General features: G+C 29.2%; 1 protein-coding gene and 1 long non-coding RNA gene across 4 annotated transcripts in view; one reads left to right on the top strand and one right to left on the bottom strand.

Annotated features, from left to right (window-relative positions):
* nolo (ADAMTS-like no long nerve cord) overlaps positions 1-13,625 on the bottom strand; it is a 529,289-nt gene extending 515,664 nt beyond the window's left edge. For 2 of the 3 annotated variants that reach the window (XR_015545180.1, XM_087406490.1), the window contains exon 1: positions 12,975-13,625. Coding sequence is in view for 2 of the 3 variants with exons in the window: in XM_087406490.1 (XP_087262616.1) it covers positions 12,975-12,998 (24 nt within the window). In the remaining variant the exon portion in view is untranslated. The remainder of the gene's footprint in view (positions 1-12,974) is intronic. The other variant, XM_011068727.2, reaches the window with a different exon arrangement.
* On the top strand, positions 6,550-10,603 carry LOC147909732 (uncharacterized). The gene is made up of 2 exons (XR_015545182.1): positions 6,550-9,062; positions 9,198-10,603. It is a non-coding gene; the product is annotated as an uncharacterized LOC147909732 (long non-coding RNA).
* Positions 13,626-15,287: the final 1,662 nt, after the last annotated feature.

The raw sequence follows: 15,287 nt of genomic DNA on the forward strand, positions 1-15,287 counted from the left end.
AATAATTCCATTCTATATAATACGATAATTTAAATTTAATGGCAATATAATGCGCGTTTAAGGTATTAAAAAAAAGGTATTTAAAAAATATCTAACTTTTTGGGAGATACAGTAAGTAGCAAAAAGTAAAAGCAAATTTAAAGTGAATTAAATGATAATCTTTATATTATCGCTTTCTCTCTCTATCCATTTTGACCGAAGCAAACAATTTTATAACGACGCTTTCGTTCTAGCTTACAATACTTTAATAGCGTATATCAGCAATTAATTTAAATTTAAATTTTTAACACGAGAATGTCTAATTGTAAATTATTCTTAGCTTTCAAGTAATAAATTAAAATTAAAATTAATCAATAGTATAGCATAAAGTTTGTGTGCCCAGATGTAATTACAGCTAATAATATTAAAATTTGTCAATTTTTATAATTTCAATACCATCAAGTAATTTCAATATTATCAGATAATGTTAATTGATTTTTATTGCTCAACTGATTTTTTGTCTCCTGGTTTTTTACAAATATTATTATACATGAAATAAAGTTATCAATAAATAGATGAATATCAAATATTGAAACTAAACTACATTCTAAGTATAAACACAATCAATAAATAATTATTAATAACTCTTTTATTAATTAAATTAGTTGAATATGCTATATTCAATTAATATATATATATATTGATTGTGAAACGCATATTCTCCTATTTTTATGCTTGCAAAGCACATATAGTTATTACAAAATCTGAACATTGCCTTTTTTTGGCAATTAATAATAAATTATTATATTCAATCATTTAATTTAATATTTAATCCTAAAAGAATGTATATATAAGATTTGAAATTCAGTCCTAAATGTTATATATATGTATATATGTATATATATATATATATATATATATATATATACACACACATACATATATGTATATATAAATACATGTAGATATATTTAAAAAAATATTTAAGAAGGGAAAATATAAATAAACACAGTTAAATATTAGAAATTTTTCCAGTATTTTAATAAATAATAATTTATTTTTATTTAAGGTAAATATATAACATAAAATCGTATGTTGTCTTTTTTTAAATTTTATCATTCCTAGGGTACGAAAAAAATGAAGGACTTTAATTAGGGACTGTATATTATAAATATATATCATTTTATTTTAATTTTATTTTTATTTTTCCCTCTCTTTTGCTATTGCTTATTATTTATTTAATAAATTGAATCGATTGCAATATACGATATCGCTTTGATTGTAATATAATATTGATATTAAATTCTTCACACAACATATTAATGTAGTTTATTATAATTGTGATGAATAAAAATATACACACACACACACACACACATATATATATATATATATATATATATATATATAATATATTCTTAATATACGTCATTTTTAGGGCAAAATTAAGATTACTTATATTGACTCATCTATTATATCTTCATATTTTCTTAATTGCGGATCATGAAAATTTTGTTTAGATATAAGGTGCTTGATAAACAATGTAAAGAACGATAATATCTTTACCAAGTTTTCAGAAATGAACCTTTTATTCTTTATTTCTTACTAAGCTCATTCTGTACGAAAAAAAAAAAAAACAATTTAGTTAAAGTATCTAAAACTGTAGTTAGACACAGATAAAAATAATTTTGTTAGACGATCAAAATAATTATATGGAATGCTCAAGCTGGTACTAGAATATCAAAACTTTTTGCAGCGTTATTCATTTATGCTCATTATCCACATATCAAAATAATTATGTAGGACGCTCGTTCTAAAAAAGTTATACGTACAGATCTGAAAATAATTTTGTTGAATGGGAAACGTCCTACATAATTATTTTGACCAACAGAATTACACATTTTCAGATTTGTATTTATTTAAATTTTTTATATTTCAGCAAAATCGTTCTTATTGTAAAATACTTCAGAATTTTTTTTTATTTATACCTAGTATAAATTTAAATAACTTATAAATTTCAGATAGCAAGTACATCTCATGTAATTAGTATTTCGTATATATCATATAAAATATTAAAATGTTTCGATACTTATAATATAATATTAATATTAATATTTCGATATACTGAAATCTGTTTTATAAATTACGTGCATCCTTATATACACAATAAGTTGACATTAAATGCGGAATTAAATAAACTGATTTACTTCTATTTTAAAATAATAGATCCATGAGATGTAATATCTTTATAAAATTCTTATACAATAATTTTTTCACAGATCCATTACTTCAATTTAAAATAAAAAATATTCTGACTCACATTGATACAATGCACAGCGTCAATTAAAATACGATCTATTGATCTGTATGGCATAAATTTATTTAAATTATAACAGCAAAATAATATAATATTACAAAAAATAATTAAATCACGAACATGAAATATATAATTATAAACAATTAATAGCACAAATAAACAAATAAATAATAGACTTGCTCCTAACATGTTTAGCCATCATTCAATGCTACTCCGATTTTCCACCTTCTCCTTCCACTCCTTGATTCTTCGTAACACGATTCACTCGCGAAAATTCACTCGCAACAGACACAACTGCGTGCACATTAATCACTAGAGAGTACGACAGTTACGCAACATTTTGGTATTCTCGCAAACTGAGTTCTCGTAGCGAGTGATCCCGTTTGGCGTCTCGTGGTACCTGTCACGATCGTATTGCATGGAATAATGAGACGACATACGGAGCGATTTACATCGACCTAGTCATTCGAGTCTCAGTGTGCAAATGATAGTACGGCGACCTTGTGTAAGTACAGTGCGCTGCGTAGGTACATCGTATATCTAGGATGCGTTTCGTTTCACGTATGAGCATAATGTATCATTTTATCTTTATTAATACTAATCGCTAAACAAGAATAAAATGATACATCATTCGCATCATGCGTGAAACACATTCCTGAATAATAAAAGTCGTGCGCCAGGAGATGTATATTAAAATATTTAAACAAATAAATGTAAAATAACAAATAAATGTAAAATAAAGATAGAGCAAATATTTTGTATTTTCAATATTTTGCATCTCACGTTGTGTATTAATTGTTGATAAACGGCGAAACTGTGTTACAATTTTTCGTCACTTATGGTGTAATTTTAAATATAAAATTGTAGATTTTTGTAATTATTGTTCCCGTAAGAATTATAAGAATTTATGATTGAAACTGCAAATCTTATAAATATCGTAAGATGTACGATCATTCATAAATATCTAAAACTTCTCATAAATCTTACGACTAGCAGGAAGCTGACTATAAAAAGTTATGGTTCATGAATTTAACAAATACTTCCAGTGTTATTATTAATAAATCAAAACATCAATTATGTATAATGAAGTTTTAATGGAAGAAGAATATAATAGTTAATATAATAGTTATAATAATATAAAAAATATATTAACTATTAATATCAATGACCATAACTTATTTTTTAGAAATAACATGAATATATGATAAAGAAGTATATAATCGGAATATTTATACTTCAAAAAATTTGAGGAAACTCTTCCTCTCCCGCAATTCTCAAATAATAGCTCGATATATTCGATGAAATAGTTTACTTATCATATATATGAATATACATAAGTATTAGTACCTAATTGCAGTTAATAAAACTATAACTTCTAACGATTGCTTCGTAAACTATAATTTTACAGTTTTACGGTTTAAGAGATAGATTTTTGTACATTTGTTTAAAATTAATTTATTCAATTCGGTAATCTGTGTCTGCAAGTTCAATTCATAAACGATGAGCAAATTTATTCGAATCGATGGAAAGTACGCGACAAAAAATACATTATTAGGAACATAAAAGAAATAATTATTTTTTGATATTGCAAAACAATAACTTATAACAATATAAAGATAAATAACAACAAAAAATGGTTGGATCTTATGCCTAATATTTTTAGAACATTAATATTTCATTTATTAAATTAATAATCAATTTAGTACACTATATTAACAAACATCTTATATCTAAATGATGCTAGAGAGATTCAGTTTTAAAAATGAAAAATAAAGTGATCCAATGTTATTTTTATGGAATAATAAACATATAAGAATACACAAAGAACCGTTTGCTAAGCAATTAATTTATTTACTTATTTCCACAATATTTAGCAAATGAATTCATGGTTTGAAATAACAAACAAAAAATGTTAAAATGGATGTGCACATTCATTGTTATGTTTAGGTTGGTCATTAGATCTAAATCCTTAAATATAAAAAATTTTCTCTCTTTCGTTATAAAAAAACATAACAAAAATATAAACTAAATACAGTGTTGCAAAGTATAAATATAAAACTATAATAAAATGAACTACGGAAAATAATAATCATGCTTAGTAGTTATAGGAAGCAATTACTTAGCTATGAATCATTACATCACGATCACGACGTTCTCCGTTTTGCTTTACTAACAATAATAAATGAGCAAACAGAACAATAATTGATGCAATTGATGCAACGGACAGCCTGCACGACTTACTAGTATTATCTGTTGAATTCACCGTGTAAACCTTACAAACAGTGAGTAGGGCATATTTGATACTAGGCCTTGTAGTGTCTGATTATTATTACATATAAGATCCGTCGATAACTGTTCTGTTGTTATTTATCTTTGCGTTATACACTTTATCTTGAATCAAAATATCATAGATTATAGAATAGTTTGTAATTTCCATTTCCTGTCGTTTCAATTTGAAATTCAACTAAACCCCGTTATAAACATCAAATAACATTAAGATATTATTATGTTTCGTCTATACAATATCAGCTAAAAGTATCAGTCAAATAATCAGCTAAAAATAGCTAATATCACATACAGAAAAATACTCAAGTAATAATTACTCTACGTAAGTAATAATTATTTATTTCAAAAGTTCATATATCCCCTATACAAATCTATCTATAAGTTTATCAAAAACATTAAATTTATTCAAAATATATTCTGAATCCTAGTAAGTTTAATATTTGTCAACCAAATTTATTAAATTAAAACAAATTCAATTTGCTTATTATGAAAAGTTCGTTTCTTCGATCAATTTTATAATATTCTTTAAAAGAAAATAAATTCTTATTTTGAATACATAATAATGACAATACATTTGTCTGAAATTTTATAATAAGTATACTTTAAAATTATTATCAAAAAAATATTCTTTGTTAAAAATAACTGTTATTGAAAAGAAAGAAAATAAATTGAATAATCACTTTTCTTAGCAATAGATTAATATTTTTCTGTGTAGATCTAAATAAACTTATGCACAAATATTTATTGTTGTTTTATTAGCTTATACATATATCATATAGGGTGTCTCAAAATTCAAAGACAATATTATTACAGCGTGAAACTTCGTAAAAAATTAAGTCTAAAAGTCCTCTGTTATCATTTTGTAATTTTGATAATTTTGGCAATTTTCCAATATAGAAAATGCAGTACTGAAATATTAATAAAAAATTCTGAAAAAATTCTAGAGCTCTATAAGAAGAAAAAACAATTTTTGTCTTTTGCTGTTTTTCTGTAAAGTTGATAATAAAATTATTGAAGACCAATATTCGGCGATATTTAATAAAATATCTTGGATAATTATTCAGATTAAGGGACACCCCGTCGATGACCTTGACCTTGACATATGTTGTATTTAGAACATAATTTATATGTTTTACATTAAATTTTTACTGATTCTTTCTAAATTAGATAATTATCTTGTTCTTTATTTTGTTTTATAAATATAACTACAGATAATAATAACAATAATTAATAATCAACTTAATTAATTTATCAGTTAATTTTACTATAATATACAGTAGGAGAGACTCTGGGGGGGGGAGGTAATAAACTATAGGAGTAAGTAGACTAACTTACTAATCGAATCGTTAAAAACTATGTTAAAAATAAATCATTGGAGACATGAATAAACGTGTCTACTATAATAATATGCAGCAGATTATCCGCTCAGTCGTCTGTGACATTTCAACACAAACGCATCTTGGTAGAAAGTTGACACATTTTTAAAAAACTATACTATGTAAATATTATCAAATGTATTTATTCTTAAACTTTTCGTTTGAAAATCATGTGTATGTAGTTGTCTGAGATACTTCTATTCAGATAATAAGCTCTTATTTAATAAAGTCCAATTGTTTGTTTTTGAATCTTTATTTTAGATCGCATATGTGAGAAGCACAATCAGTACTAGAAATTTAAAATGCCTATTACGGTCGAAGCTGGATCTTCGTTGCTTTAAATAATTTAATCTTGAATTACTAATATGCACTATATATGTAGGGTAAGCCCGGGCAGTGCAGCGACGTGTTAAAATTGAAGAAAATGATACAATTAAAAGTGAGATCAGAAATCATTTTTATTCTCATAAATCTCTTAAAAGACTTAACTTTGAAATAAAATAAAAAAAAAATATTAAAAAACTTAAACATTAATATGTCATTTTAATTAAAACATAAAAAAGAGAAACCATTCGCTTTGCCCCCCCCCCCCCCCAAATGAAGCAAATGAATCATTCGAGCAATGCAAATGAAATTTATTATAAAAAATTAGAATCAGTCTTGGCAATCGTCACGAAAGTAGCTATCAAACCCTCTATGTAGTGTAGCCTTCGTAGATCCATTTGGGGTGCACTGACTGCGCTGGATCAGTCATAAACAAATCATCATACTGCATTGTGGCAAAAAATAAACAAAAATGAGATGTAAACAAACACGTGCCTTTTGTACACTCGAAAGGTCGTCTGTCTCTCCATATTCCTAATATTTTCATTGTAATCATATACAGAGTAAAGAGGATGGATCATTCGCTTTGCCCTCGCGCGCTTTGCCCAAAGTACCTACATGGCATGAATTTGAAAAGGTTAGAATAAGTTAAAGTACTAAGTAAAAAATTTTAACCTCGAATATACGTTTAAAGATACAAAATTCTTATAAAAAATCATTCACACTGGTTAAGGAACAATTACAGATAATAATTAAGCTATTTAAGGGAAAATTGCAAGAAAACACTCAATTTTCTATGTCTTTATTAAACACAAACGAATGCAATCGTATGTCATTTCGTACTTTCATAGCGTCGTTGATCGGTCATTCCTTTAACTGCTAGAGATTCATAGCGCAATTTCAGGTAGATAAGTGAAAATAAAAGGTATTCGCTTTATCCAGGGCGTCCATTTTGCCCGAGCTTTCCCTTGCATATATATCATATTGTAGGCTTTTCGAATTGCACGCCGAATTATTTTTCCGGACTATAAACGCGATTAAAACTACTCTACTGTAATCGCGAATTGATAAGCAATTTTAATATAATAATTTGATGCTACCATCAAGCATCATATTATAAAGATGTTAATATATATATATATGCAAGTATATATGCAAGTACATATATAATATATATTAGTAATTCAAAATTGAAAGCAATGAAGATCCAGCTTCGACCGTAATAGGTATTTTAAATTTCTAGTATTGATTGTGTTTCTCACATATGCGGTCTAAAATAAAGATTCTTAATATTGTTTATATTACGTTGCCTAAAAGAAAGACGTTGTTTCCTTATTGTACCGATTATTGTACCGAAGAATGTTACTAAGATGGTCTAATGACTTAGGACGTTAGTACGGAATATAAAAGATTCGGGTTCAAGCCGAGGTAATATTTTTCGCAATAAATTTATTAACAGTTTCAACATACACATATTAATATCTTTATAATATGATGCTTGATGATAGCATTAAATTATTAAAATGGTTTGTCGATTTAATTCGCGATTACTAGAGTAGTTTTAATTGCGTTTATAGTCCGAAAAAAACTACAATTCGGAGTGTAGTTCGAAAAAACAATATGATATATATGCAAGTACATATACTTATAGTGTACATTAGTAATTCAAGATTAAATTATTTAAAGCAATGAAGATCCAACTTTGACCGTAATAGGCACTTTAAATTTCTAGTATTGTTTGTTTTTGTTTATCTTCTTTGCATTCATATACCGTAAATGTTTTTTCCTTAATGAATAAATTGGTCTATTAGATTAATTAAGCTAATTATCTTGAGGCTATATCACTCATTTAGTGATGAATTTTATAGAATCCTTTTTTTATTTTTAATATATCTAAAGAATAATTTTTTTTAATTTTACTTGATTTAAATAATAATAAAAAGATATATACAATAATAATTAAAATATAATACCCATTTAAATATAATAATTAAACATATATTAATATTAATAATTGTATTATAATATTAATTTATATATATGTTAAGTATTAACATAAATGTTAAATGTTCGGTATCTTTTACTTCATTAAAGATATTTTTATTTAAGATGTACTTTTATTTAAGATGTATTTTTATATTTTCATTAAAAAATGTAGCTCTAATTCGTTTTTATTCTTGTTTACTTTTATTCTGAAAGAGTTACAATACTTTTATAAATTTTATTTAGAATTTTATTGTTTGCAAAATTTTTAATTAAGATATAATAAAATGTATTAAAATGTGTTAAAATATATTACTTTTTAACAACATAAATATAATAAAGAGCGCCTAGATTAAAGTTAGATGTTTCAAATAAAATAATGTTCTTGGTTCATGAATTTAATTTATCTCAAATGTGATTGTGCGCCGAAACGTTCAAACATTTAAACACAATCTGAGATATTAATAATCGCGAGCCGAAATTTATTATTTTTTAATTTAATAATCCTACAGTTAAATTCTTTTGTCCCATATTATGTGTCATTCTATTCTTGTCGAGCACTGGCTGGTTGACATGTACGGAATGCATTAGAAAAGAATGTTTTTTTTTCTTTGATATAATTTATGAGTTTCCACTTATTATTAAAATAATATTAGCTCATCAAATGTATATAGTGGCTGGTATGGAATTTAATTTTTTCGATAAGTCTCTTAGTTTTTTGTCTGTAAAAATTTAAACTGAAAAGTTAGCCTACTCTATCAATATGTAATTTCAATCTTCTCTACATAATATATTAGGTGTTGGAATTAATTCGTAGCGTTTTACAAGAGATGGGAAGTACTTTCATTAATGTATTTTTTAATGCTCATGTGAAATAAATAACATTCTTTCATTAAAAAATGCTACGAATTAATTCCAACACCTAATAATAGCATATTACATAACAAACCATAAACAAAATCAATTCAATAATTAATATCAGGTCTTTTTCTTCTTAATAAGTCCCCTGTTTGGATTTCCGACCCACTATAAAGGGTCACAGTATCATGCGATAAATTTGCGTATATCTTCCTCGGGGAGCAGAGGATACGCTTTGTATAGAAATCACGAATAGTATTCCTTTTATATGAAGTTCATCTTTTTAAATATCAGATTAAAATTGCTAAAATATAATATAGTCTACGTGTATAGCATGAAAGCATAGTATAGCTGAAACACTACAAAATTGATAAATGAATATCAAGACATTTTTATCTTCAATTGTTTTTTTTTTTTGCGATAAGCACTTATTGGTAAATTCACCTTTTATCTCCGTGATAGATTCTTTCTCTACTTTTTCACAGTAAAACAACTGTATTTTTTTTCCCCGCTTCTCCGTCATAAAAGTTGTAATTTTTTAAATATATATGCTGTTTGTTGAAAGTTTATGTGTAAATACGTATTTTTAATCGGATTTTTAAAGAAAACGTTTTTAGAAAATGTAAATCAAGTCGTTTAATTTTAATTAAAAATTTTTATTAAAATAATTCTCATTATTTATTCATGTTACTTTATATAAATCTCTTATTCTATTATGAATTTGTATTTTCTGGGACATTTATTCAACTTTATATATTTTGGCGATGTATTGTACAAAACATTTCAAAAACAATGGTTAAACAATTTTGATGCGTTATATTAAAATTTTTCCATTTTTAGAATAATATTTTTTTCATGATAAAAATTACAGAAGAAGGTATTAATGTTATTATTACCTCTCATAAACATCAGCTGTCTTGCGCAAAAATCTGTTCTGCCATACTTGCTTTACTAAACAAATATAATAAGCATATTGCACAGAGATGTAAATGCGCTTTATTTTAAATATACGTCGGAAATGTATCGCACAAGCGTGTATTACCTGGTTGTTATATATTCATCGCATCTTTCCTTTATGTAGTGTACTGCCTGCCTCGGAATCGTGAATTCTAGAACTAACGGGTTTTCACGTACAGAAATATTTAAAGTCCTAAGCCCATACTGACAGTTTACTAATTACGAGAAAGCATTCTACAAAATAACTCTACATAAAATACCATTATTTTGAGAAATTCTTCAGACAGTGATATTAGATAATAGATTATAAATAATAATGATTAGGTAATAGATATTAAAATTATATAGCCCCCACTGTCAAGAAATTAAAATTTATCTTATAACAATCAGCCTAATTTAGTTTATATATAATATATTTGATATACACACATACTTCTTAAGATGGAATGCCAAAAATACTTTCCATCTATTTCTCATTTTATTTGTTCATTCATGATACTAATAAATATATTCTAATAATTATCTTTTCTTATTAGCTGTTGGCGCCCACATACCTATCCTTTATCTTCGTGTAACACTATTTTTCACGAAGATTTGTGGGAATAGTTGGCTTGTACTGATCCCGCCAGCATTGTTTGTCGACTTGAATCTTTTCTAGATCCTTTACAGGTATAGGGCTGGAGAGGCGAGCAGAAACATAGAAAGATAGACTGCGACAAGTCCCAAGCTGCGAGATTCAAGAATAGGCCCAGAATAACAAGAGCTCTGGGGGTGGCCGTATATAATCGACAGGTAATAAAGTAAACTCGAAGGGGAAGGTCGCCCGATCGTTCCTTTTTTTTTATCTCTTTCGACAGGTGAGAAAAGGCGATCTTGGCGACAGAAAGATGCAGATCAGGACAAGAGATCTCGAGCATTGTATCTCGTAGATTACAAGCTCCGTTTCTTCGTTCTCATAGCGATTTGCTCACATTTTGAAACGGGGTGGAAAATTTTGTACAAGACAGAGAGAGACCCTCGTAAAGATGCGGAAAATGCGAGAAAAATATTCAAGAATTACGGAGCGCTCGTAAACTCTTTTAAAAGGAGGGAAGTAGTTGTTCTTTTTCCGTGAGAAATGAAAACGAAGTGGAAATAGTGATTTCAGCGATCAAAAGACGCACTTTATCAATCTTCTATTGATAGGAATCATTGTTATATTTCTCGTATCAATATTTCGGATATTGTTGAAAGATATTTTCATGTAGGATTTAATCTTTTATTTAATCTTTTATATGAAATGTTAGGTAAAAAAATCCGTTATATGACGTTTTCATTGCAATATATTATAATAAGAATATACGCACATACTAATAATTAATAATAAACCCTGCTCAATATCTAAATGAGAATAAAACACGTTCATCGATAGTTAAAAAATCGGAGTAGAAGTTACGTTCAAAACATTTAACAAGCTTCATGAATAAATCCGTGAACCAACAATGGATGCATCGCATACTCCGATAAATTCTCTGCTCTGAAACTCGTGAACGCCAAAAATACGACCGACTATATGGCCGTTGCTTTCCTTACTTTAGTTCTGCGCTCTCTTCTGAGTTCTTTCGAGACGCTGTTGAAGAAGCGCGGAAGCTTCTCTTTTGTATTGTACGCAACGCAGTTCGTTCGTAAAGTTCGTTTCGGCGAAGTTTCTGCTATTTCAAACAAGGATGCCCCAAAATTCATAGGACATCGTGGAAAAATCGTCTTTTGTCGAGCAGGAATCCGCTGACAGTGATACTTTTCGATGACTTTCGACAGATTTCTATTATAAAAAAAGTGTTATATCGCGTTAGAAATAGCTATGTATTATACGTGTTATCTTATAACTTGTATAATATTTTAATCAATAAAATTATACATTCGCGTGTATTAAATCTTCATATATTAACGTAATTCCTACTTTTATATGTAATCGAAAAATACTACTTTCAATTGTATCTCATACGATTAATATGACTTAAATAATGTGAAAGAAATATTACAATATTTTTTGTAAATAATTAAATATATTCCAATACTGCATTTTATATTTATATACATCATGAATAAAAAGTTAAACTTAATAATATCTTCATCCAGTAATTTACATTTTTATATTTTTATTAAATCTAGATAAATATAAATGCAAACCATTTCTACAAAATTATTGTATTAAGAAAACGAATTTATTGGAGCAATAATCCAAATAATATGATTCAAGCTTAAAAATTCACTTTCCAGATTTAATCTAGCCAATAACATAAACAGAGATATACATAATATTTTATGGACATGAAGATGATACAAAATTTATGGATCTCATAAAATTAATCGTAGCTTGTAATTTTATATCTGAAGGCGCTCCGAAAAGCCTGGAAACCGACATTGGTCGACTCGCGTGTACCGACTGACCTCGTTCTCCTTCAACCTTTAGACAGAAGAGGGAGAGGGAGAGTCACGTGGCCACGTCGTTAATTTCACCGTTCTTGGATTGTAGACGAGGGTGGCTCGTGCAGCGAAAGGACACGAAGGTTCCCTAGCTCTTAGAGACCGCATTCAAAAGTTAGGCCACTCAAAGGGATATGAGAAAGATACAGCGACCATCGCATTGGCAGATTAAAGTGATGCTCGTGGCCTTTGATCTTCCTCGCGAAACAAGCAAGAGTCTGGACGAACATAAAATACGTCTGAGTCCCAGGAGATTCAACTTGTTTTCCCGTCATCTCTCAAGCGACGACGATCAGAAAAAGGAGAAAGGAAAAAATTAAGAAACACGAAAAAAGGGAGCTCAAGTAGCAAGAGATATTTTCATCATTGATTGAAAGACAATCGTAGTCTATGCGGGTGTATCGAGATAAAGAAAATTCAGTACTCACGAAGACGAAATAAGATTTCTTCATGGTTTCTCCTGACGATCTTGGTGAGAACACTTGTTAAAGATGGATTTTCTTTTTTTCTCACTTGTTAACTGACGTATGCAACTCCCTGTGCTCACCGTGAGGCTGTTGTCAGAGATCGCCGAATTCCCACCACGTGCAACTTTCACCCCCTGACGAAGGGCGCATTGAGAAACCTGTCAGGCGTCTACCGCGAGGCAGATTATGAATTCTTTTCCTCTTTTCCACTTACGAATACTTATCCGAACACTTCACCCTTTTCCCCCGCTGTGACAAGCACATAACGATTAACGCGCGAAATCAGCACGTGTCGCGAACAATTCGCGATGCGTTCGAACGAAACGAGCGTGACAAAAATTAAGATACAGTACGAAAAATCTGGACAACAACTACAAAAGTCGCAACGTGAACTCGCCGAAAAATGTTTCGATCGCGATTGTCAAGAGAGCGTAGAGCATAGACGACGGAAACCTTTTGTTCTCGGGGTCGATGGGTGCCTGATCGCGGAACACCTCGAGCACACGTGCGTCGCTGCGTCACCGCTCGATGTCGTCGGGCCGAGGTGCGCGACGCGAGTGTCGGCCTTAACGTCTCGAAAGCGCTTCACGTTGGCGCCCGTGCGGCGCGGCGTGGTGGAAGGTGGGGGATGCAGAGGGGAGATGATCGTCTACCCCTCCCGTCTCTATTCTCCCTCCCTATCATCGACCACCCACGCCACCCCCGTGGAGAACGTCACACTCGACTCCCACGGTTCCACCGCACCGCATCCCACCGCGCTCACTCCTAGCACCCATCGACCCCGCGACCACCTACTCCATGTCGCGTCGCGTCGCGTCGCGTCGCGTCGCGTCGGGGCAAGAGTGGAATAAAGTGCCGCCCGGAGGGATGGTAAGGCCGCGCGACCACGCAAAAGGGACGCAGAGGGTGAAGGGAGCAGAAGAAGGAGAAGAAACAGTATACGAAGGGATGAAAGACGAAGACTAGGAGAGAAAGTATAATCCACAAAGTTGCAACGATCAAACAAGCGTCAATTTGTTTTTTTTTTTTTTATACGCTTGTGACTATCCTGATTCGCGATTTTTTCTTTTTCTTCAAAAAGTGAAAAGGAGATAGGATAATTGTTGTAATTGTTGGTAGAATCAAGTGATAATCGCACACAGTTTGCGGCTACAAACGATGTTTCCGTAATGTTCGTATCTCGCTCTGTGGGAATCGTAACAAGGACTCTGGGACCATCCGTCATTTTGCGCGTAATTTGATTTACGTCTGTCATGGTCTGCAAACAATGTTTCTCTCTCTTTCATCGTTTTGCTGTCTAACCAACTATTGGAAGCGCAGTGTGTTTGAGACTTTTATAATTATATCAGATGAATTTCATATTTTTAGACAAATCATAAAATAATCGTTATTATTTTGATCACATAAAATTAGACGTTAAAATTATATTTTACTGAATCGACGTGTATGTTTTGAATGTCTAGTATATGACAAATCAAACGATATAACAAAGATGTATTTTGATGTATTTAATACTACATATTTTTTAAAGCAACTTTGTTGCTGGTTTTACACCAATTGATTTATTTCATTATTCTGCATAAAAATGTCATAAAAGTGTATCATTATTAAAAAACCAAGAGACCCGACAGTGTCTCGATCCTAATTAATAGTTTACGAGATATTTAACATTTCATATCAACCATGAAATAAATCACTCGAAAAATATTGATTTTTCGATCATTATCTTAATATTTTTATATGCTGAATAATTAGAGGAATCATATTGTGTAAAAAAATTCTATTTATTTTATCATTCTATTTATTTAAAACAATGGCGATAAGTTATATAAAAAGGGTATAAATCCACTGTTTTAAATAAATAGAAAAATTGATTTTTTTCGAAAATTATTTTATTTACGTCTTATCCAGACTAAATAACTTTTGTTTAAAATTTTTTTCTCGTGTCTTTTATACTTTTGAGATATTTGTCCTATATTAATGAAATTTTTTACCCCGTATATTTTGTGTGCGCGTGCGTATATATTTGAATTGGTCGCAGTAAAAATGCAATAAATATCGATTAAAAATTTAATCAAGACTTAAAAAAAAAGTTCTATTTAATCTTATATAAAGCATAACTAGAATTTATATATCTTTTCTCGAGTTATCACGTCTTGACGAATTAAATTTTTAACCGATATCGTATCACTTTTTTATTACATTATAAATAAAATTCAAATAAGTTTTATGTTTTTTTTATATTGCTGTTATCAATAAATTTTATGTAAAATA

Source organism: Acromyrmex echinatior, chromosome 5, assembly GCF_024713525.1.
Source record: "Acromyrmex echinatior isolate Ae372 chromosome 5, ASM2471352v2, whole genome shotgun sequence".
NCBI lineage: Eukaryota > Metazoa > Arthropoda > Insecta > Hymenoptera > Formicidae > Acromyrmex > Acromyrmex echinatior.